Below are 26,060 nucleotides of genomic sequence, written 5' to 3'. Positions count from 1 at the left end.
TGAATACTTTTACTTAAAATCTTTCTTTATCTAAGTCTATGTTATATCTTTTAAAGACATTCTAACATTCAAACATTCAAGTAAGTGATTAACTTGAAAATTACATTAAATTTTTAAATTCATAATAAATGTAATTATTTACCTTCTTATCTTTGACTTGTATTTATAAATTTTAAGATGAATTTCTGATTAACTACCTCTAACCACAATTCATTGACAGCATTTACCAATAATCTTGATTGGATGATATTTAATGATATTGATAATTTGGACTTGTCTGCCTTTTCAATGATCTTGACCCACCAAACATTCACCACGCCCATACGGTCCCACGTACACCACAAAATCCTAAAACTTAATCCATATCTTCATAATATAATTTTTAATTTTCCTTTGTAATTGTTAGTGTGTTTTTCTTTCAACTAAGTGAGTTCAAATGTCATAAATTGAAAATCACGAGAGAATTTGATCATTGTCCACATAATGAGAAATAACGATGAAAAACTGTTTCAAAAGATGTAAAGAGACGCTGGAGAGAAGAGAAGAGAAACGCTTAGAGCTAGAGAGAATTGTAGGAAAGAAACAAATAAAAAAGAATAAAAAGGTAAAGAAGGCAAGGGGGTGTTTCCAGGTTCAGTAACATATGACATAACTGAACTTTTCTATATACAAAACGGATAATAAATCATTGTTACTCTACTATCACTCTTTTATATTACTTTTAGAAAGAGAAAAAAAGATAATTAAGTCTAATTTCTACCTATTTTTCTTGGTTTTTCCAATATTGTTTTGACAATGATCAAAGATTAGTGCCTTTATGTAATATAGTAAGTATTTAAATCATTCCATGCATATTATGTTATTGGATACTATATACGTTAATACATTTATTTTAAAAATAATATAATGTGATATGAGATATATACATAATGAAAAATATATAATAATTTTAAAAATTATTAATAAATATATGATTGTTATTATATAAGTTTAACTTAAAACCATATATATTAAAGTTGTTAATATAGAAAATTATAAATTATTATTATTTATTTATAAATTAAATATTTTATTAATAAGATAAAATATCCTAAAATATCATATTAAATATGGATTCGAAATTAGGTATCATACAACAAGTGACAATTATAGAACAAGATATCCATCGACCTTAACTTTTAAAAGAATAAAATCACTTTTTTAAACTTTAATGTTTCTCTTGAGTAGAGTACCTTTTAGTATTATTTGAATTTATTGGAATTGAAAAAAATTGTAAGTGTGTAAAAGAATGTGAGTCTAATAAAATGTTACACTAAAGTCAAACTTTAGAGTTTTTGTGGATATAAAAGTTAAGTTTCAAAATCTTATGATTCCCAAAATATATTTGAGTAAGTGAAGGAGGTTGGGTGAATCTACGAATAAAATATATTGACTGAATAATAACGTCTACCCAACGGAAGTAGTTAGTTAATTGAAATATAATTGACTTGGGTGTGCAATAATTGTGGCATTTGCCCAATCTTTCAAACTTTTTTCTACTACACCTTCTACATTCTTAATCTTATTTAACTTGTATTCCTCAGTTTCTTCTGGGATGAAAAAAAAATCTGCTCATAAAATCTATTTGCGAATATTTATTATCATATAATAGATAGTTGCTATTTTAGTATTCACTTTCTTTTAAAAAGATATTCGTGGAGGGTAAAAGAAAGATTGCAAGTCAAATTTTTTTATGGATCATGGGTAAAAACTATTTATATTTGATCTGATCGTTATCATTTCATTTGAATAAATCAGTTCTCATCTATTTAGTTTTAGATAGTTAAAGTTGAACTCTCTCACATTATCTCGTCGTATTCATTCCTAATATTTTCTACTTTGAACTCTTTTATCTAATAAGTTAAATAAAAACAGTTTTAATGTAGAGACATGTTATCCAAAAATAAATAAAAACGGTGAAGTCATTTATTCTTAAATTAATCATAAACTCACTATATATAATATAACAATTACCGTCAACACATATTACAGATGATTTTTTTTATTAAAAAGGTGTCATTATTTTTGTGCAATAATATATGTTCATTCATCCATTTATAAAATTAAACAAAAGCAAAACTTAATGTACTTTTTAATCTTTATAAACATTTTTTTTTTCGTTTGGATGATTCAAAGTGTTAAGATTAGTCTTGTTGGTCGTGGTTGTTAGACACTTGTTAACTAAATAGTGTTATATAATAAAAATTTGAACCAAACTCTGATAAAACTCTAAAAAGAAAAATTTATTAAAATCAATTTATTTACAAAAACAAAGCTAGTATACCAAATATAAAAAAAAAATAGAAAAATTAATTGTTTCATTGATTAAAAAAGGGTTTATTTTTCTAAGTAAGGGGTCTTCATTACAATTCATAAAAAAATAAACCCCTTTGTCTGTGTCTGCTAATATAAAATAATCCCATTCCATTGAAGGAAATGTCAAAACTGTCATTTTTATATAGAAAAAAAAATATTCATTCCACTTCTAAAAATTTTCATATTTTAAAGGAGCTAAAGGTTCTTTCATTTTTTTAGAGATCAAGAATTGGCCATGGATGTAGAAGGAAGAGGCACTCTGAATATCGAACAAGGTCAAGAAAAGGGTACCCAGAACAATGATTCTGGGCTGGCTACTGCTCATACTATTGATAGTGGTAATTCCCTGTATATGTAGTGAATTAACTTTCTGAAACTGTATCCAGTAACTTCATGAGATTGTGTTTTGTTTTCTATTCATGATGAATTTGGTTACGAGATGCAGATTCGTGGAAACAAGTGGGGTTGATGCTGGTGACAACCTTCAACTGTGGGTGGATATTGAGTTTTTCCAATCTGATCATGTGGCCACTGGGTTGGACTTGGGGTATCATATGCCTTCTTCTTGTGGGTCTCTACACCGCCTATGCAAACTGGCTCTTGGCAGCATTTCATTTCGTTGATAATCGCAGATTCATTAGATACAGAGACCTTATGGGATATGTTTACGGTAATATTTTTTTTTTTTTTTCATTTTCTCTGCATCATATATTTACACTTCAACTCAACTATTCCTTGCTCTGTCAAGGTAAGGGTATGTACCACATCACCTGGGTTTTCCAGTTTTTGACCCTTCTTCTTGGAAATATGGGTTTCATCCTCCTAGGCGGCAAGGCACTAAAGGTAACAAAAATTATGACAGACAAATAATGTACATTATTTTATTATCACCAAGCATAAAATTGTTTGACTTTTACTCCTACTAGAATGTCTTCTTTATGTTTTTTAGTTTTTTTTTTCGTTTTCTATTCAGAGCTGGCCGCATAATACCCAGAGATATTTTTTTTAGTCATTGTCAAATATTTTTCAGAGAAACTAATTCAAGATATTAAAATAAAAAAAAAAAAAAAAAGATAAAAATTGCTATATATTGTGTGCAGGAAATCAACTCGGAATTTAGCGATTCTCCCTTGAGGCTCCAATACTACATAGTGATAACAGGAGCAGCTTACTTCTTGTATTCATTCTCCATCCCAACAATGTCTGCCATGAAAAATTGGTTGGGAGTTTCTGCGGGGCTCACCTTCACATATATAGTATTTCTTCTCTTTGTTTTAGAAAAGGATGGTACGGTAACTAAGCATGGCTTTCGCGTTTAAAATGATTGTTCTCCTCAAAAACCATATGCTAAATTGTGCTAGCCCCACCGATCTTTTTGGTTGGTAGGGAAATCAAATTCGAACAGGGATTTCGATATCAGTGGCAGTCAAGTGAGTAAGGTGTTTAATTCCTTTGGTGCCATTTCTGCTATCGTTGTCGCCAACACCAGTGGCTTGCTCCCGGAGATACAGGTCATATTTCTACAAATTTAACTTAATCATTTATTATACCATTTCAACTCAAAAATATTACTCCTCATTTTTTTTTTATATATTTTAAGATTTATTTCATAATTAAGAAATATACTTAGTTTTCGAAGGACATATTAGATTTAGTAATAAAACAATTTCATATACATTTTTTCGATCGTTTAGAAAACAACAAACCCATGGCATATCATCTAGAATATGTTATCATTTCTCTAAAAATAATAATTTTGTTAATGTACCATAAATACTTTTGTGAATAGAAAAACGGGGTTTGGTATTTGTAAGTGTGATTAGAAGTTGTCTTTTGGCACAATTTGTATGCAGTCCACTCTACGTAAGCCAGCAGTGAAGAACATGAGGAAGGCCTTGTATTTACAATATACAGTGGGAGTTGTGTTCTACTATGGTGTTCTCGTAATGGGATATTGGGCTTATGGATCAGCGGTGTCGGCATACCTTCCTGAAAACCTAAGTGGTCCCAAATGGATTAATGTTCTCATCAATGCCATCGTCTTTTTGCAGTCCATCGTCTCCCAACATGTACGTACATATTTCACCATTGCTGGTTTTAGATGGTTAATTGAGTTTGACTACTTTAAGAAAACTAAAACACGTGACAAATCCAAGGATGTCATGTCTTGATGTTTTAAAAAAATGCAGATGTTTGTGGCTCCAATTCTGGAGGCGTTGGACACAAAGTTCCTAGAAATCGACATGCCAATGCATTCAGGGGAGAACTTAAAGCGCTTATTTCTCCTACGTGCGTTTTTCTTTACTGGGAACACCTTCGTTGCTGCAGCATTTCCTTTTATGGGTGACTTTGTAAACTTTCTCGGCTCATTTTCTCTCATTCCTCTGACATTCATGTTCCCCAGCATGCTCTTCATCAAGGTTATTATTTTATAGTTACAAATACAACGCACAGAACCAAGCTTTACCTATACTAGAGTTAGTCAAACTTGGTCATATTATATGGGGCTTAACTTTGCTTCAATTTTAGGTGAAGGGAAGAACGGCTAGCATAGAGAAGAAGGCGTGGCACTGGTTCAACATTGTTTTTTCTTTTCTTCTCACAATAGCAACCACGATTTCAGCAGTTCGGTTGATAGTTGACAACATCCAAAAGTATCATTTCTTTGCAGATGCATGATGCCTCATCTCAATCTCACGTATGCCTTCATTTCACTTAAAATTAGGTATGCAGAAATTAAATATAAATAATTGGTGAACTTCAATAGTTAAAAAAAAAATTATCGAATGAATAAAATATTTATATCTTTATTTCCCAACCAAACCCTCTTTTCTCACTTAAAAAGTGCTCTATTCTCAATTATTCAAGAGAGTGAGAGCAATGGGTTAATAATCTTGACTGAGCTCAATATTTATGGAACACTTCCTTCATAATCTTTTGTTTTGAACAATGTATAAAGAAATATAGTGAATGAAAATACCATAAACATATTCAAAAACGTGGTAAAAGAGGTTTGTTGTTTGATTTTTTAAAAAATAAAATATAAGACAGTTTGATTTAGAAAAAAAAAAGAGAAAGAAAAATTAGATTGTGTATAGATACTATTTTATCCTCATGCTAACACTTGAATATTTTTTTAATCTATTGAAATTTGTCAAATCGGCATAGTTTCCAAAGATAACAATGCACAGTTAGTGCTGTCAAAACGGGTCATCCAGTCCAATTCGGTTCGACCCATCACAAGTTAGTCAGTGAGTTAATCCAACCCAACTTATTTATTAGCAAGTCAAAAAAATTTGAATCTGACCCGATCCATCACGGGTTTGTAGGTTAAAGAGGTTGGTTCACTAACTCATTACAATTTTTTTTTTTAAACCCAAAAAATATTACATTTTTTTTGTAATTCAAATCTAAATAAATTTCACAACTAAAATGATGTTAAACTCCAAAGTCAATTCAAAATAAAAAAAAATTAAAATACAACTCAAATGTAATCTAAAAACAAACTCAAAGACGAATAAATAAGTTTATAATATTAATAATTTCTATGTCACTTGTCCATTCATTTAGATAAATTTATAATATTTTACTCTCTTAAAACATCTTTTTCTTTATTTTCAATTACAATACAATAAATAAATGTTAACAAATAATATTGAAACAAAAAATAAAAAATAATTAAATTAAACTAGATGGGTTGATGAATCAACTTGGCTCACCACGAATTCAACTCGGATAAGCCGAATTTTAAGCGAGTCAGGTTAAAAATTGATTCATATAAAAAAAAAATTCAAACCTAACCCGACTCGAATCCATGGTAGACCGAGTTAACTTTCAGGTTTTAACCCATTTTAATAGATTTTATTGAGGCTATAAGAAATTATATTGGACATTATCTATTTGACTTTCCGGCATTATAAATGATTGTGGAAGTAGTTACGTTGTTCAATTGTTCACCATATTTATCCTGACTCGATATGGACTCAATAAGCTTCACACATTTCTCATCTCTATATTCTCATGTCAAACATTTTTTTCTCCTTCTGAGATAGTATTAGTGATGGGTCATTAGTGCGGTCCCTATTAAAGAATTTATGTTCTTAAGTAAAATACGTTTATTAGTTTATGCTAAATCTGTTAAGTTTTCCGTTAACTGATTTGATGACAGTGATTCTCTCGTATTAGACATCTTATGTTAGATTATTTATTTTAATAATATTATTGTGTAAATGCAGTAGGTACATAGTTGAAAGGAAAATGATCGGTGTTAAAGAATTAACTATCTATAAAAATAGCTTATTAAGTTAAGCTAAATAGCTTAATAATCATATTTAATAGAATTGAATTGTAATTAGGTTGACCTCAACCAAAAGTATATATGAAAAAATTTAAAATATATATTAAATGTGTATTGTTGAAATTTTTATCAAACATTTATTATAATATGGTTTAATACCTTTTTTGGTCCCTCGAAAGAGGGATTGTGTTCAAAATGGTCCTGTCTTTTTTAAAAAATAACAATTAATCCCAACTTTTGAAAAAACGGTTCAAGTTAATCCTTTTTGCTAACGGCGTCAAAAATTAAACGGTGGACAAAACTTAATGACGTGTCAATTTTATGTGATTGCATGACAGTATTAAATTCATTGACGTGTAAATTAAAAGTGGGAGAAAATAAATTGAGTAAACAGGTTTTACGAGGTTGGTGCTGAGCCGCTCCTCCAGAACTCTCTCGGCTTCCTCCTCGGTGAGCGCAATCTCAAAGTCGGCAGCGGGCGGGGAGAAAGTGACGGCGGTGGCGAGCATGTGGTGGAAGCGCATGAAGAAGAAGGCGGTGGCAGCGATGACGATGCAGGTGGTTAGGCGAGGGGGGCAAGGAAGGAGTTTAGGGTTTGGGAAAATGAGGATAGAGGGAGGGCGTTTTTGGAGGAGGGAGACGTGGGGTCGTTTGAGGAGCATGAAATGGAGGCTCTGATGGAAGGCAACCTGAACGACGACGAAGAGGAAAACTGTGATGGAGGTCGAGAGCGGAAAGAGAGAGAAGATGATAAGAGCATGGGAAATGGTAAAGTGTGGTGATTGAGAGTGATATTAGAGTGGCACAGTTTTGGAAGAGAATCCATGGGTAAAGCCCTGCTAGGAGATACGTGATTGAATATTGGGGTACTCTGATGATGAAGAAGAAGAAGCTAAAACCCTTACTCAGGAATTATTGCACCGGAACTAGCAAAACTATTCTAGCCTTCCTAAAAATAATTCCTTTCTAATTTCAAATATATAGTGTCAGGATCACGTGTTGCTCTGTGCTTCAATTTATTTTATTTCACCTACATCACTAGTCTTGCGATCTTTGTTCGTTTATGAGGATTTTCCACCCTTCCAAGATCCTTTCCCTTTTCCTTTATGTCATGCCAGCAATACTTGTTACGCTTTTCAATTCGCTCTAACTTGAGTTACGCTTTTCAATTTGTTCTTGAAATTTCACCTTCAACGAGACTTCAATTTCAACAAAGTTTTCACCAAAATGTTTAATCCCAAATCGCGATTTTGATTTTAACCCTAACTCCTCTTTTTCTTAACCTCTCTCGTAAAATCTGTTGCCACATACTCAATTTATTTTTTCCCAATTTTAATTTTACACGTCAATAAATCTAATACTGTCACGCAATCACATAAAATTGACACGTCATTGAGTTTTGTCCAGGGGAGCCGCTGCACCGTTTAATTTTTGACGACGTTGGCAAAAAGGATTAACTTGAACCGTTTTTTCAAAAGTTGGGATCAACTGTTACTTTTTAAAAAAGGTAGGATCATTTTGAACACAACCCCTCTTTCGAGAGACCAAAAGAGGTATTAAGCCTTATAATATTAATTCCTAAACCAATTGAATATTAAACTGATTTTGTAACATCCCAAAAATACAATATAAAAATTATATAAGGGAATAATCACATATTAATAGATCAGTCTTACAAAAGATGAGACGTACGCTTATGGCCGAACGGCCTCACAAGATAACGGGGAAAATTAAAACTGTACAAATATGCAATCTAGACCGAACGGTTTACAGAAGACGTACCGAACGGTCATACAAAAGAAGAAAACAACAGATGATCGAACGATTATCACACAAAGAAACTAACTACTGACCGAACGGCTCTACTGTTCGGTCTTAACTTCTACCTCGACCAAAATTTCTTCTTCCAGCAAAGCTTCTCCTTCTGCTCACATCCACACGGATGATCATTGCAACAGAAGGACAACCACCGAACGTACAAAACGGACAAGACAGGAAATAGGGTAAGCTTATGTAATTTAATTCAATTATCAACATATATCTCACTTAATCAATTTAAACAAGATAACTCATTAACTCTTTCATGCAAAGCCTAATACTAGACTCTGACTATCCGGACTGTATGAATTCTGTGTAGCTACGACGTTCGTGCACCCGGATGATGTAGTAACTGGGATACCCTCAACAGCTGCCACCTGAGGTTAGTCCGTTCCGTCCAAATTAACCATAAAAACGAGGACCTCCTGCCATTCCCACACATGACTTACCCTTCTCTACGTGAGAAACGAGTAATCACGGAATATCAGGATGAACCGCCAGCTTAGCGTGCCCACATTCATACTTTACCATTCCAATATCAAATCATTAGATATTCCTCCCCAGAACACTCTTCCATAACCCAAATCATTTCATCCATATCGTATTCTATCATCTTTCATTATTAAAACCTCAACTGAACCAATTTGAATAATGATCCCTTAGGATACTAAATATCGCACGTTAGTTTTTAATCTAGAACAAGACCGAACACTTGGAGTGAGACCGAGATGTCTCCAACTCAAACATAATCAAATTGAGAGAGTTACTCACTAGTTGTGAAAAGGACCGAATATAATAATACTTCTCAGAGACTAATATAATCGAATGTTGTTTACCAAGTGAGCCAATTTAATTAACTGACTCTTGAGAGTTCAAACCAAACACCATAAAGCCTAGGCCGAGTACTAGGACTCTAGGCCGAAACCAATTGAGACAGGTACTGTAGGACACCAAATAAGTACTTGACGGAATCATATGAAGAAATCGATCGCCAATAAATACTTAGCTTCTTAATAAGCTAAACCTCAAGGAAACCGAATGTCAGTTGAAGACTGAGCACTGAGAGCGAACTCTATGGAGTTTGGACGAACGCTTTTATTATAAAGATAGATTACGGAAACGAGAACGAGTGCCTGGTGTAAGACCAAGCAGTTACTTAGTACAAGCGCTTGATGTAAGACCGAGCACTACTTAGTACGAGTGCTTGGTGTAAGACCGAGCACTACTAAACTTATAGAAGAAAAACTTGATAAATATAATAAGATACCATTTAAATAGTGTTCACGAACGAACAAAATATACAAATACATATAGATATACTTAAGTTTATAACCAAATACCAAGGAACGACTACCCTTGGTCGAACGCTCATGTACAAATATTACAAAATGAAGACATTCGTCCTCAACTAGAATTATTTTCAAATGAAAGAATCTCGTTTTAACCGAGTCCACAAGAAAACCCAACGATCAAAGACCTTCATTGACGAACATCAATTTTCACATAAAACTCCAGACTTAGAATTCATACTCTTATCAATACATTTCTCAACATCTATCTTCATACATTCATACAGCCAAAACATAGTAACAATCATACTTCATATTCATCCAATATTCACACAAACATGTCATCATTCCAAGTAAGAATAAAATTAAATTAAATAAGCTTCCCTTACCTCTTACGTGACCGAACGCTTCAAGATATGGTTATTGGTTCACCTCTATAAGTCCTTTTACCCTCAACGCTCAACAATTTCCAAAACTAAACCAAGTAAAAACCAAAACACTATCAGAACCAATCATTTTAGAAGAGTGATCAACACATGAAACCAGAACTTGGTTTGCACGTCCAGGAAACTGCACGGCTGAGTGAAGAGAAGAACTTACCAGCTCAGATTCACAAACCGATCGGTTCAATCGAAAGCCCTTGACACCGTAAGAGTGGAAATGGTGCCTGAGTGATGATCGGAGAAAGATAAGATGAGAATTTCTTAGAGAGAAGATGAAGGTTTTAGAGAGAAAGAGGAGAAAATGGGTTCAGAGATTTGGAGGAGAAGGTAAGCATGCAGAGAAGTGCCACAACATTTGAAATTTGGCATTAACTACTGCCGTCACAAAAAACGAACGTCCACTCTCCTGCAGCCACCTGTTTTCCACTTTCTGATTTCCAGATCTCCTTCCTTGACACTTGTTTTCCACTACTTGGAATTTTTAGTGAGTTTTAAATGGATTCTGATAGATTTAAATATTGAACTATTTTTAGCATGTATATTTCATTAATTAATTGAAGTATCCAAATAATAAATAAATAAATATATATATATATATATATATATATATATATGAACCTTCACTACCACAAAATGGATTATTATTTTGAAGCTTTTTGATTACACAAACTTCAAATTTAAATTTGTTGTTGATCAATAAACTTAAAATTTAAGTAAATTATAGATTCATATATATATTTAAATTTAAAATATGGTGTAAATCAACGTACTTAAATTTTAATAAATTTTTAAATAAAAAAACAACGAATTTAAGTATTTTTTTTAAATTAATTTTGTTTTGGCACGAAACCAAAACCTACAATACACAAAAATTTTCAAAACCGAATATATATTTTAAATTTCCAATACGTAATAAATACTTCCAAAATAAAAAATAAATAATAAAATATCTGACTTAAAATTGATAGTCTAGGACTTAAAATAAAATAGTGCATGTGCATATTTTTATCAATTCAAAAATCAATGCTTTGAAGTTAGAAAAAAAAACAAAAAATATAAATCTCACATGAATGAAAATGATAAAATTTAAAATAGTAATTAAAACTTAAATGTCTGAATTTTTGTGTCATATTATTGTAGTTTATTCTAGATGCATTAACCTATCAAAACTCTATAAAATAAAAACAAAGTTAAAGTCATATTCATAGCTCCAAATTATAAACTGTTATGCAAGAACCAATATTGAGATTCAGATTTTTCTTCATGGATGCAATTATTAACTTAAATTTTCTTCAAACATGTATTCGTCTTCTTTACCTAGCAATGTCTCAGCAAATAAAAATGCTCTGTCGCTTTCAAAATTTTCGTATACTTGGCTAATCAAAGATATGTTGTGAGTAACACTAGAAAACAAAAGATAATTGGGCGTAACACTATAAAAAGTTCTACATTATATTATCATCGCTCTTCGTTATGCCCTCGTCATTGGAAGTAGACGTCACCATTAGAGAAGGAGATGGACTCGCGAATATGTTGTGGGTAGCTAAGGAAGCTAATTGGGAATATTAAAACATTAATTTAAGTATCTTTGAGAAACTAACATATGTTAAAATGTATTTATTTATGTTTGTTTAACTTCAAACATACTTAAAGGTTATTATTTAAGTTTGTTAATAAACAACATATTTAAAAAGTAACTATTTAAGTTTGTTATGAGGTTAACATACTCAAATAATTATTTTTTATTTACAAAAATATTACATAGCATTTTTTAAGTTTATTTTATTTTAAACAAATTTAAATTCAAAGACTTAAAATGTCAATTTTATATTAGTGTTTCTTTTGAAATTAGTTTATCATTTTATCTGTTCTGTGTTTGTATTATTTTCTCTTTTTGCTATGATTATCACTTTTAGGTGTGAGTAAAAGAAAAATTAGGTATTGGTCCAGCAGAAGATGAAGGTGGTACAATATAATTTCTAGGTGACCTTGCTATGTATAAATTTCTTTTGTTTGAAAACTTTTGTACTTTCGATCAATATAACATTTCTTTAAATGTATAGAATCTTTGTAAATATTTTGATATTATAACTATATTTTGGTTAACTAACATTATGTATTCGTGAGTTATTTGTTTTGAAATATTGACTATGTGCTATATTATTAAGTGAGATGTTAAGTGTAAAAAATTGTTTTTCATACATTAAAATAGAAAATTACAGCAAAAAATATGAAATTAAATTTATCAAATACTCAATATATAATAAATTTATAATTTAGTAAAAAATAATATACTTTGTAAAATATTAAAATAATTAATTATATATATTATTTAGTTTGATTAATTAAACTAAAATATTAAAATAATTAATAAGATAAATTCAATGTCTTTTTAATATATATATATTTTGTTGATGAGATAAATTCATTTCTTTAAAATTTTGATGATTTATTTTATTAAATTTTTATTATGAAATGTAATTCTTTTTTATTAAAATTATATAATAATTTTTTATTTTAATTTAAATTTTATTTTAACTTTAATTTACATTTTAAAGTTTTCATTTTTTATATTAAATTATTTTTAAAATTTTAGTTTATAAATTATTTTTAAATATATTAATATATAACTAAAATTATTCTATCAAATCAATTATAAACTTTTTTTCTCACTCTTTTCTCTCTTTTCCTTATTCTAAATAATTTCATTTTTGATAAAAGTGTTAAAAGCAATATACCTCAACCAAGTGGGGATGCATTAGATTAAAATTTTAGATCTACGCTTCTTTTGAGAATGAAGTGTATATGGCTGTTTTAAATAAACTTTATCATTCAATCAAAGATGTGAAACATGTAAAGAAAGAAAGGCAAGATTCAGACAATATTTTATACTGATCCAATTCAAAAGAGCCTACATACAGTCTTCTTTCAAACAATCTCAGTTTGGAAGAGAATTCATTGTAAAGATGTAGAGATTACAAAATTACAAGTTCACATGGTAACTTTAACCTCTAACAATAAAAAATAGAGCTGTGAAAACGGGTAAGCTGGTCTGACCCGACCCGACCCACCACGGGTTGGTCACTTAGTGAGTCAACCCAATTCGGCTCATTTATTAGCAAGGTGAAAAAATTTGAATCAGACCCGATCCACCACGGATTGGTGGATTAAACGGATTGGCTAATTGGCTCACTTAATTAACTTTTTTTTCACCCTCTTCTTCTTAGATTCTTAACATGTTACTTTGATCGATCAAATTGAAACAGTAATAATTGGACCAATTGATATAAAAGAAAATGAAACAAAAGAAATATTGTTATATATATTATAAGCTATCAAGCATAAAATTTTGTCAATTTAGTTTAATGAGACATATACAACCGTTTGACCAAGAAACTACATATAGTCGTTAACAAAAATATATAACACAAGATAAAATTGTCATGCTTCTAGATAGGTCTAAAAACAAGATAAAACAAATGATATATTCCTGAATTATCCAATCTATAATATTATCCATCTATTAAATTGGAGTCCTGAATGGATAAATTCACATTATTATGCTCTCTTGAAGCATATTCTTCTTTATCTCCATCTATAATATTATCTTATCTATAACCTTAGGGTTTTATTTGCATAGCGGAACTTTTGGAAAGACAGCAGTACGAAAGGCTCTATTTCTAAGTAAAGGTTGTGCATTTTGAATAATTAATTTAATTAATTTGATTTCAATAAAAGAAATAGGATTTGAATAATTAATTTAATTAAATTAAAAAAAATAGGTGGGTTGGTGAGTCAACCCAACCCACCACGGGTTCAACCCGTGTAAGCCAAGTTCTTAGTGAGCCGGGTCAAAATTGGCTCGCATAAAAAAGTTTGCATTTTTTTCCTACCCAACCCGGTTCAAACCCGTGGTGAGGCGGATTGGCTCACGGGTTTCAACCCATTTTGACGGCACTAATAAAAAATGACTCTTTAAGGTAATGTTTCACACAATCTCTTACTTTCATAGCAAGTATACACAATAATGATCAATTTTACAATAAATAAAAAGGAAAGAAAACACCTCAAGTGTAGATGTCAAATAAAAAATCAACCTTCTTTGGACAAAACTAACAAACTAGATAACCAAATTAAGTATTAAACCTAAAAAACAAATTATCAAATGAATAAAATAATTATATCATTATTTTCCAACCAATCCTCTTTTCTCACTTAGAAAGTGCTCTATACTTAATTATTCAAAAGAGTGAAAGAAATGGGTTAATGACCTTGATTAGGCTTAATATTGATAGAACGCTTCCTTCGTAATCTTTTGTTTTGGGGTTTCACCCTGCACCTTGAAGGTTTCATCTTGCACCTCCAAATATTTCAAAAATCACGGTTTTATTCCCAATTGAAAACAATTAAAATGTTATAAATTTGTAGGACTATGATATATTAACAATTTTTCATAACAATTTTTTACAATAGATCACGTGTCACTATTTTGTTAATTTGTTTGAATTTATTTTCAAAAAAATATTTGAAACGAATCAATCATAAACTACCACGTAGCCTTTGTAAAAAAATTGTAAAAAAAAAAAATTGTTAAAAGAATATTTTCCTAATTTTTAATAAAAGGAGAAGATTTTTTTTTTTCAATTCTTTTAACAACTTTCACCTTTCAACAACTATCTCTTTTTTCGAAAACTATTGTTTATCTTTCGAATCTCAATTTCTTTCTTCTTTGCTTTTTTTTTTTTTTTCCAAATACAACTTTGGTTTTTTCTCCACATCCAGGTTCGCTTCTTCTTCTTCGTGGATAGCTTCCAGCTTCAGCTTATTAAGTGCATTTTGTTAATTTTTTTTTCCTTATAGCATATTTGTATATGTAAAATTAGGCTGTGGATGTGGGTTGTAGAAGCTGTTTTTTAATTGTTAATAAATTTTATTATTTGATACATATATTTATTTTAATTAATTAATAATTTAAATTTTGATTAAATTTTGTTGATTTGAATTGTCTTTTGTTTTTTGTTTTGTAGTTTTTTTATTTTTATTTTAATTAAATTGTTTTATTTTAATTAATTAATTATTTATATAAATATTTGAATTAATTATATTTATTTTAAATTAAATAATTTAGTTTGTAAATATTTAATATTTATTTTATTTTTTTAAAATTTTATAGAATTTATAGTTTTTTATTTTTAATAATATATTAATGAATTACTTAAATTGATTAAAATTTTTGCTTTTAATTATTTAATGTTTTATTTGTTTTATAGGTTTTTAATTTTTTATAATTTTAAGATATTTTGTTACTTTTTTCAATGAAATATTAGGATTTTATAATTATATAAATATTTTAATTAATTAAATTTATTTTGAATTAAAATTAATTGTTTGTAATTATTTAATATTTATTTAAAATTTTTATAATTTTATAGAATTTAATGTTTGATTTGTTTAATATTTAATATTTATTTAAAACTACCTAAAAAATTATTTAAATTTTTCATATCAATTTTTTACATACCAATTTTATTTTAATAAATTAAAGAAAGTCATACAATTTATTTTATAAAAAAAATTAAAAATGAAAAACTAATAGAATAAATTAAAAATTTATAATTAAATTATACAATTAATAAAATAATGTAATAAACTTAAGAAATAAAACACCAAAATAATAGTACTTAAATTGAATGATCGCAAAACTTAAAAAATAAAACACCAAATTTTAGGTTTATTGTCAAATGAATTATATAATATCAATTATAATTCATGGTTAATTATGAGTACAGCTAGTTTGTACATCGTCAACTTATAGTACAAAGATTGGATAGGTCTTATTCATGACAAAATACAATTTTTTTTAGCATAAGCCAAATATAATGGAGGTTTTTTTTGTGAGAAAATTTATGCTAAATTTATTTAATATCATTCGTAGACACACCAAATAGATTGGTCTAAATCATGCATAACATTTTAAATAAAAGAACTTCAAAACCCATATGGATCCACAAGGAGAATCATATTTCGAGATTCAATTTTGTTTTTTTTCGGGTTTCTGTATCCAATACATGTTTTATTATTAAATTTGATTTTTTCTTCTTTGGATGTCAATTCATACTCTATTGCATATCAAAATCCGATAAAAAAAATCGGATTTTGATAATCGACTATAAGTTGAGAGTTTTATTATGAATTTAGGCATCTGTTTTATGTAAGAATCTTAAAAAAAATTCTCCCAGCTCAAATGTCAACCACCAACACAACATTAACACTCCAGTTGTCTCGAACATGAACAACCTCGCGAAAAGTCTTTCTCAATCTATCTGAAGGACCATTAAAGGAAGGAAGGAGAGGAAGAAATGAAATGGGGTGCAATGAGAAAAGTGAATACTGAAGTATATATTCGCCGCTCATTATTCATTCAATGCATCATCAAATTTCTTCGGTCAAAATTTTTAATGCACAACAACCTCAGTAATGATGAGAGCATTTATAAAAATTGAGGATACAAGATGAAATCCTTATAAGTGTAGAGTGAAACACCCTTTTTTGTTTTGAACAATTTGTAAAGGAATATAGTGAATGAAAATACCAGACAAAACATATACAAAAACGTGGTAAAAGAGGTTTGTTGTTTGATTTTTTTTAAAAAAGAATGAAATAATATTTTAAGACGGTTTGATTTAGAAAAAAAAAAGAGAAATTAGATTATGTGTATAGATTTTATCCTCATGCTAACACTTTAGTCATTTTTTAATCTATTTGTTAAATCGGCTTAGTTTCCGAAACAATGCACACTATAGATTTTGTTGAGCATACAACCTATTATATTGGACATATCTATTTGACTTTCCCCCATTATTAAAGTAATTACGTTATGTAATTGTTTACCATAATTATCCTCAATATGGACTCAATAAGCTTCACACATTTCTCATCTCTATTTTCTAAAGTCAAACAAAACCATTTTTTTCTCCTTCTGAAATAGTATTAGTGATGGATCATTATTGCGGTCCCTGTTAAATAGTTTATGTTCTTAAGTAAAACATGTTTATTAGTATATGTTAAATAGGAACCGCACTAATGTTCTCTTAGGTTATGTCAGTTTTTTTATTTTATTTTATATTGTATATGCATAAATGGTATCTATGAACTGATTTATTCTATCTTTTAAGTTGAGAGAAAACTTATTAGTATCTATTAGAATCAATTAATCATTCAGTTAAACTAAATAGATTGATAATTAGATTTAACAGAATTAGATCAAAATTTGTTCGATCTTAATAATAAGTTCATAAAAAAACCTATAAATACATGTAAAAGTTATGTTGGAACTTTTTATTATGTATTTATTACAACACTAATTTTTAAATCAATTAAATAATAAATTAATTTAAATATCAAAGTATTTTTAACAAGTATACTAATTGATTAAAATATTTAAACAAGAATTATATATATATATATATATAGGGGTTTGCTAACGCGGGTACGCCTGTTTTTCAATTGGTACATTCTAGTTTTAGTAGACAAAAATACTCTTATATATCATGGATTCTAAGTTTTAAGGTTAAGGGTATTTTAATAATTTTCATTCTTAAAACTAAAAAAAATAAACCTCCCAACACTTACTCACCTCTCTCATTCCTCTCAACCCTTTCTCTTTCATCTCTCTTGCTCCAATCTTTTCTCTGTCATTTGTAGCCCCAATTGAAAAAATCAGAAACACTTGTTGTTAAACAAATTGCCTTTGTAAAGAGTTGAGTCGTTGACATAATCACCTTCAGGCAAAGGTTCATTCAAGATCTCTTCAATTTCACCATCTTCACTAACCTCTCTAATTTCATCATCTGCATATGTTGAATCATCATCTCTAAAAAAAACTCTCCAAGCTAATTACCAATTCCTTCGGATTACGCTTGTGAAAATTAGATAAAATTATATACGACAAAAATTATAAAATGAAAACTCATTATAAAATCATTTTTTGTAAGAAATTGTTTAACAACGAGTGTTTCTGATTTTTTCCAGGCCAATTACCAATTCCTTTGATGTCCAATTCCTTTGATGTCATTATGCTTGTGAAAATTAGATAAAATTAGATACGAAAAAAATTATAAAATGAAAAATCATTATAAAATCATTTTTTGTAAGAAATTGTTTAACAACGAGTATTTCTGATTTTTTCCAGGTCAATTACAAATTTCTTTACGCTTGTGAAAATTGGATAAAATTAGATAAGACAAAAATTATAAAATAAAAACTCATTATAAAATCATTTTTTTTAAGATTACATATGGATAACAGAGAAAAAGTTGGAGTGAGAGAGATGAAAGAGAAAGGATTGAGAGGAATGACAGAGGTGAGTAAGGGTTTGAGGTTTTTTTTTTTAGTTTTGAGAATGAAAATTATTAAAATATCCTTAACTTTAAAACTTAGAATCCATGATATATAAGGGTATTTTTGTCTACTACAACCCGGTACACATTGCTAAAACGTACCAACTGAAAAACAGGCGTACGCGCGTTAACAAACCCCATATATATATATATATATATATATATATATATATATATATATATATATATATATATATATATATATATATATATATATATATATATATATATATATATATATATATATATATATATATATATATATATATATATATATATATATATATATATATATATATATGGGTTTGCTAACGCATGGTATGTCTGTTTTTTAGTTAATACATTTTAGCAATATGTATCGGGTTTTAGTAGACAAAAATACCCTTATATCATGGATTCTAAGTTTTAAGGTTAAGGGTATTTTAATAATTTTCCTTCTCAAAACTTAAAAAAAAAAAACCCAAACCCTTACTCACCTCTCTCATTCCTCTCAATTCTTTCTCTTTCATCTCTCTCACTCCAACCTTTTTCCTGTCATCCCTATTGTAGTTCCAATTGAAAAAAAATCAGAAACATTTGCCTTTGTAAAGAGTTGAGTCATTAACATATTCACCTTCAGGCAAAGGTTCATTGAAGATTTCTTCAATTTCACAATCTTCACTAACCTCTCTAATTTCATAATTTGCATATGTTGAATCATCATCTCTAAAAAAACCCTCCAGGCCAATTATCAATTCTTTTGGATGTCATTATGCTTGTGAAAATTAGATAAAATTATATACGACAAAAATTATAAAATGAAAACTCATTATAAAGTCATTTTTTTGTAAGAAATTGTTTAACAATGAGTGTTTCTGATTTTTTTTCCAGGCCAATTACCAATTCCTTTGATGTCATTATGCTTGTGAAAATTAGATAAAATTAGATAAGACAAAAATTATAAAATAAAAACTCATTATAGAATCATTTTTTGTAAGAACTTGTTTAACCACGAGTATTTCTGACCAGGTCAATTACCAATTCCTTTATGCTTGTGAAAATTGGATAAAATTATATTAGACAAAAATTATAAGATAAAAACTCATTATAAAATCATTTTTTTGTAAGCTTGTTTAACGACAAGTGTTTTTGATTTTTTCAATTGGGGCTACAGTAGGGATGACAGAGAAAAGATTGGAGTGAGGAAGATGAAAGAGAAAGGGTTGAGAGAAATTTTTTATTTTTTCAATTGGAGCTAATGACACAGAAAAGATTAGAGTGAGAAAGATGAAAGAGAAAGGGTTGAGAGGAATGAGAGAGGTGAGTAAGGGTTTGGGTTTTTTTTTTTTCTTGAGGATGAAAATTATTAAAATACCCTTAACCTTAAAACTTAGAATCCATGATATATAAAGATATTTTTGTCTACTAAAACCCGGTACACATTACTAAAACGTACCAATTGAAAAACAGGCGTACGCGCGTTAGCAAACCCATAAATAAATAAATATATATATATATATATATATATATATATATATATATGAAAACCAATGGATATTCAGCTATAAAAAGTACTTCGATGTCTAAAAGGATTGTGAATTATAAAATTTATTACAATACCATAAGAGATGATGAGTTGATCTGATTATGTATTTTTAATGAGTTCAAGTGTTGTCTCATTATGTTAGAAAAAACAGTCTATTTATCAACCATCGTATAATTTGTAGCAGTTGCTATTGGTGTTTGTCAAAGAATTTGGATGAAAAAAATCTTGAAAGAGTTGGGATATTTTTATGAAGATTTTACAACTGTGATGTGTGATAACAACTCAATCGTCAAGTTGTCCAAAAATCCTATTATGTGTGGCCACAAGTTCATTTATTAAAAAATCTTACCAAAAAGATACAATTGAATTAGTTTATTAGAAAAGTCAAAATTAGATGGCGGATAAGAATAAGATTGAATTTTTTCAAAAACTTGGAAAGCTATTCGAAGTGACGTTTCTGACATAAACTAAACCTTTCATAGAACTTAGTTGAAGGGAGGAAATAAGAAGTGTTAGTGCAGTTTTTCTGTTTTGAATAATATCTTAGTTTACTAAGAATTCTTAGTCTTTAAGAGTATTTATGTATTTTAAATTATTGTTGTTTCTATTACCATTAGCCTTTATTTTCGTTAAATGGACTATTTTGCACTTGTAGTGCGAACGTAAAGGTGCATTGATTGGCTATTAAGTCAAGATCACTGTTAATAAAAGTGAATCATTTCTATGCAATTCAGTATTGTTGTGTTCTAATATCAGATTTATTTAAATAAATTTTTTTAACATAGTTCAAATTAAAAAGATTTAATATTTTAAATAAAGAAATAAATAATTTATGAAATGCTGTAATTTGAAAATTACGAACAATAAAAATTAAAATATATATATATATATATATATATATATATATATATATATATATATATATATATATAACTTGTTTAAAGAAGACAAATAAAAAAATTATACAAGTTTTAAAATATAAATAGAAATATTAAAAAAATAATTAGAATTTAACTGGTTTAAAAAAATCTAAATAGTATATTTTTATTTTGAAACAAAATTTTCATTTATATATTTTAAAACTTATGCCGTTATATTATTTTATATCATTTTACATTTTTTAATTAGTTTATTAACTAATTTATTAAACACTTATAATAAAATAAGACTTGAAACTTATAAGAGTCTATCACATATCAATTAACCTATCAATCACTTCCATAATATATTCTTTGAAAATTCTTTTCTTTCTACCATATCCCCTTAAATAAATACAGCTATAAAAAGAGTGTAACATGGCATGATTCTCCAATAAATTTATTTATTTATTTTAACTAAATCAAATAAATACAATTAAGGAAAGACTTATGATTCTCTAATAAAATAACTTATTTATTTATTTAAGGTAAATAACATATTGTATTAAATACATAGTTTTTAGGTTTAAATAAGTTTATTATTAAATAAATTTTCCTCCACAAAACTTGAATCAATTAACTATTTTAGTTTAAGCTTTAAAAATATTTGTCTTTCCTTATATTTTTTTTAGCAAAACAACTTGTCGGTTATAAAGTGAGTTATTGTTACTGTGGTTCCATATGTCCACATTAAGGAACAAGAAGAAGAAAAGAAAAAATGGCATATAACCCATCTACCCCAAAAGAAAACGATAGTTTATAATTTATAGAATTCTTTTTACAACACTATTATTTATTTTTGTTATCTTTGATTGTTGCATAAATAGTAATGGGAGAGAGTAACAGAAATATAAATTTTCTTATAGGATGAAAACGAAAAATCTTAGAGGATGATCGTGGGTGATCGTTGAAGGCCATGAGCCATGTAAGGTTTCTTACCGCAATCGAAAGGAGCAAGATTTGCCTGCATCAGCAACAAATTTCCTCCAAACAGATCATTCATGTGACTCTGTCCATTCCTCAATCTCTTCAAGGCCTTGCGCCACCGAACCCTGAATTTAGAAAGAAACTTGCTTCTTTTTCTAAGAAATATTCTCAGTGCTGCAACACGAAGCCTTGGCCTTCTTCTACCCGCTAGAGCCCGAAACTTAAGCCACGCCCTTGCTTTTTTCACTTCTTTCTTTACTATCTCTTCTTCCAATTCTTCATTTTTCAGTCTTCTGTAAGATGGTTTGCCTACTGAAGCCATTGCGGAGCTACCATGCATCAGAATGCCTTTATTGGTCGTTAGTAATCACGGGAATAGATATGTTTCTTGGATAATTTTGGCAACTAAAAGCAATTGCATGTGCAAATTAGTTGGCTGCAATTAATGGGACTAATGGTGCTGGAATTTATTGGTAAACCCATTTAATGGAATCTTTTACACCCTTCTCACCTCCTATTATACCATCTTAATAAAATTATCAGCCAGAAGACCGATTTACTTTTTCAAAAGGTTCAATTTTTGTTTTTACATCTCAACCACTTCCCTTAAATGTACATTACATTACTTGACTTGACTATAGTCACAAGACCATTTTTCCTTTTCTTTAATTGAGTATTAAAGAAAGGTCTACTTAACACTTTAGGCATCACCTATTCACTTTCCCATACCAACAATAAGAGCATTCTTGTTTTTCAAAGATCATGTACAACCTACACAACACTTGTAGCAGAGTATAACCAACCAAAACTTGGTCAGATCACAACAACGATGAAAATCAAAAATCAACCTTAATTAACCATAGATCTCTCTACTAGACAGAAGCTGTTTAGATGTTTACATTACACCGATGTGATCAAGACAGACACATCTAAATGTTAACTTCTCCACAGCATTGCATTTTCTTCCATCTCCACTTTTCAACAAACTTACCTTAAAACGTTTGAAACTTTTAACGAAAGATTTATATTTATTAATTTCTTAAATTATAACATGAACAATCACCATTTTCAAAGCTGAACATTGAGGAAAAAGAAGAAAAGCGCTACTGGTGAAAGGGGGTGGCTCTCAGCCAAAGATGATCTCTCTTGTGCATGGTTATGCCATTTGCTTCTTCCATATTCAAGTCCTGTATTCCAAGTCCAACAGGCAGTTCCCAGTCAAAACGAAGCAGAAGATTTGCAAGCACTAACTCAACAAGAGGCATGGCAAAGTTCACTCCAGGGCAACTCCTTCGGCCTACCCCAAATGGCAACATCTCAAAGTGTTGCCCTTTATAATCTACTGAGCTGTTCAAGAACCTCTCTGGTAAGAACTCATTTGGATTCTCCCAACAAGCTGGATCCATTGCTATTGATTTTGCATTGACAAGCACCCTCGTTTTGGCAGGGATTTGAAACCCTCTGATGATGCAGGCCTCTGTTGTCTCTCTTGGCACAAGCAATGGCGCAGGGGGATGGAGTCTCAGTGCCTCCTTCACAACTAACTTGAGATACAAGAGCTTTGGGAGGTCAATCTCTTCTACCATGTCCTTTCCCTCCATAATTTCTCTTACTTCTTCTTGTGCCTTTTTCATTGCTTTCGGATTCCTAATCAACTCGCTCATTATCCATATCATTGTTGCTGCACCAGTATCAGTTCCTGCTACAAATATGTCCTACATATATTTTCAATCACAAAAATTATTATTTGTATCAGATTAGCGAGTAATGAGCACTACTTCAGTTGTACTAACCAATCAAAAGTGACATGTCTTCTATTAAACATTGTATCAACATGACTTGTTTTCTTTTTTCTCTTAATTCTAATTGAATTAAAGTCAACTTTATTTTGTGGCTGAAATTCTTTTAAAAAAACGTCTCCAAGAAAAGATCCTCAAAAGAGTGGAAATCAAATCCTTCCACATCTTCCTTTGAAAGAGAAAGGACCACAGAAATCAACACCGACTCTTTGTATTTTTCTTTTAGATGAAACAAATATCTTATGAAAAATGATATTTAGAAACATAAATATTTTACATTCAATACTAAGCTTTTTATTTTATTTTTTAAATATAAAAAAAATATTTTTTTATGATTATTTTACTTTTATATTATATAAATATAAAAATGTGTCAAAATATATCATTATTCATATTTATACAAAAATATATTTTATTTTTGCATTATTTCATAAAAATTCATTTGATTTCTAATTTCTTTGTTTAACCATCCATTTGTTCCACGTGCTTTCTGTACCTACCGACAAGATTTCGATTAAAAATCCCAGAAATGACAAGCGAAGATCATCTATTTATTTCACACATAATAACAAAATAAAGTGATAAAAATATATATAAGTGATAATCAATTTTAGTCCAAGAGTTTTAAGCTTAAGAATTAAATTTTAAAATTTTATTAATATGATATAATTTCAAATAATATTATAGAATATAAGATTAAAAAATTTCGTTTGTTTTCTAAAAATTCAAATTATTGAAATATAAGTGAAAATTATAAAAGTATAATTTTTTTATAAGTTTCATATATTGAAACAAAACTAGTAAGAAAATCTTAAAAAAGTATATAAGAAGGTGATTCTCAAAAAAATTATAAAATAAGACATCTTAACTTCAGATACAAAAAAGTTATCAAGTTTTACTCTTAAATAAGACTGAGTAATAAAATATATAGAGAGAGAATAAGACTAAGTTATAAAATATATAGAGAGATGCAATGAGAATAATCTAAGATATGATATCCTATTACATGTGAAATATATGTTGGTAAAAAATAAATAATAAATGAGAAATGATAATTTGATATCCTTAAAATAAAATCCCTTTTAAAACTCGTATTAATTATAATATATATATAAGTAAGCTAATTAAAAAATAATAAAAATATTAATATAATAGTTATTAACTTGTTGGTGTTACATCCTTTGTATAATAGTAATTAATAGAGTAAAAGTAATATGACACAGATTTATTTAAGTACTTAAAAAAAGGATAAAATAATTTTAAAAAAATAATTTTTTATAGTTTTTCAGAAGAAAAAAAGGAAAGATAGTATAAAAAGAATCTAAAAAAAAGTTATATGTTCAAATAATCATTTCTCTTATTAATAAACACACCACTAGTACTCCCTTGATTTGATGGTCACTGATGGCAATGGGTTGATTCGGATCCTTCTGAACTTGAAGCAGCACATCCACAACATCTTCATGCTCTGTTCCTGCCGTCTCACGAGACTTATCAACGTGCTCCTTGATCACTTCGTCGTAAAATCGATCCATGTCTCTGAAATTCTTCTCTAGTCTGCTTTCAAGGCCGCTGAATTTGTTCAGCCACCCCAAATGTGGATAGAAGTCATCCACAAAGAACCCTCCCAACATTTCTTGCGTTTCTTTAAGCATTCTGTAAACCTTATTTGAATCACCCGTACCCTTTTCCCTTTTGCCAAGAGCAACTCGACAAACAACGTTGTTCGTCAATGAGAGAGTAAGTTCACTCAGATTGACAGGACCAGGGGACATAGAAACAGCCTCAAGCATACGTTTGACCTCGTCAAATCTCACAGCTTCAAAAGATCGAACCCTCTTCGGACTCAGTAACTCTGAGATCATGATTTTCCTCATTTCCCTCCAGTACTCACCGTACGGTGCAAAACTCACGGCTGAACCGTATCCTAGGCGGTTTGCAGCGTGTACTAGAGGTCTCCCAGAGAAAACAGAGTCATAGTTTTTGAAAATCTCTTTCGCCATGTCAGCAGAAGAGACTATCAAGGTTGGTATGGAACCTAGCTGCAAGAACATGAGAGGTCCATGCTTACGTGAAAGGTGTTGAAGGGATCGATGGGGCAACGTTCCAAGCTGGTGGAGGTTGCCAATGAAAGGTAGTTTCTTTGGCCCCGGAGGTAGCCTTCTCTTTTCTGCAGAGGGCTTTCTCAACTGTGTGAGCAATGTGAAGGTGAAAAGGAGCGTGAGGAACCCAAACACTACGAAAAAGATCATGGCTTTTGGTATTGCTGTTTTGCCAGAAACGCTTGATTA

At 29.4% G+C, this 26,060-nt stretch overlaps 2 protein-coding genes across 2 annotated transcripts; one reads left to right on the top strand and one right to left on the bottom strand.

Annotated features, from left to right (window-relative positions):
• The first annotated feature begins 2,477 nt into the window (after positions 1-2,477).
• Positions 2,478-5,178, top strand: LOC108340329 (proline transporter 2). The gene is made up of 8 exons (XM_017577630.2): positions 2,478-2,693; positions 2,801-3,025; positions 3,104-3,198; positions 3,456-3,642; positions 3,742-3,866; positions 4,209-4,424; positions 4,545-4,775; positions 4,885-5,178. Exons 1-8 carry the CDS (start codon positions 2,591-2,593, stop codon positions 5,032-5,034), a joined length of 1,332 nt encoding a protein of 443 aa, XP_017433119.2. The 5' UTR covers positions 2,478-2,590; the 3' UTR covers positions 5,035-5,178.
• Positions 5,179-22,800: 17,622 nt separating this feature from the next.
• Positions 22,801-26,049, bottom strand: LOC108324633 (cytochrome P450 71A9). The gene is made up of 2 exons (XM_017557580.2): positions 25,143-26,049; positions 22,801-23,685 (listed from the first exon to the last, which is right to left on the bottom strand). Exons 1-2 carry the CDS (start codon positions 26,019-26,021, stop codon positions 23,074-23,076), a joined length of 1,491 nt encoding a protein of 496 aa, XP_017413069.1. The 5' UTR covers positions 26,022-26,049; the 3' UTR covers positions 22,801-23,073.
• Between the last annotated feature and the right edge of the window lie 11 nt (positions 26,050-26,060).

Source organism: Vigna angularis, chromosome 1 (genome assembly GCF_016808095.1).
Source record: "Vigna angularis cultivar LongXiaoDou No.4 chromosome 1, ASM1680809v1, whole genome shotgun sequence".
In the NCBI taxonomy this organism is placed as follows: domain Eukaryota; kingdom Viridiplantae; phylum Streptophyta; class Magnoliopsida; order Fabales; family Fabaceae; genus Vigna; species Vigna angularis.
This window is presented reverse-complemented; position numbering and strand designations above follow the sequence as displayed.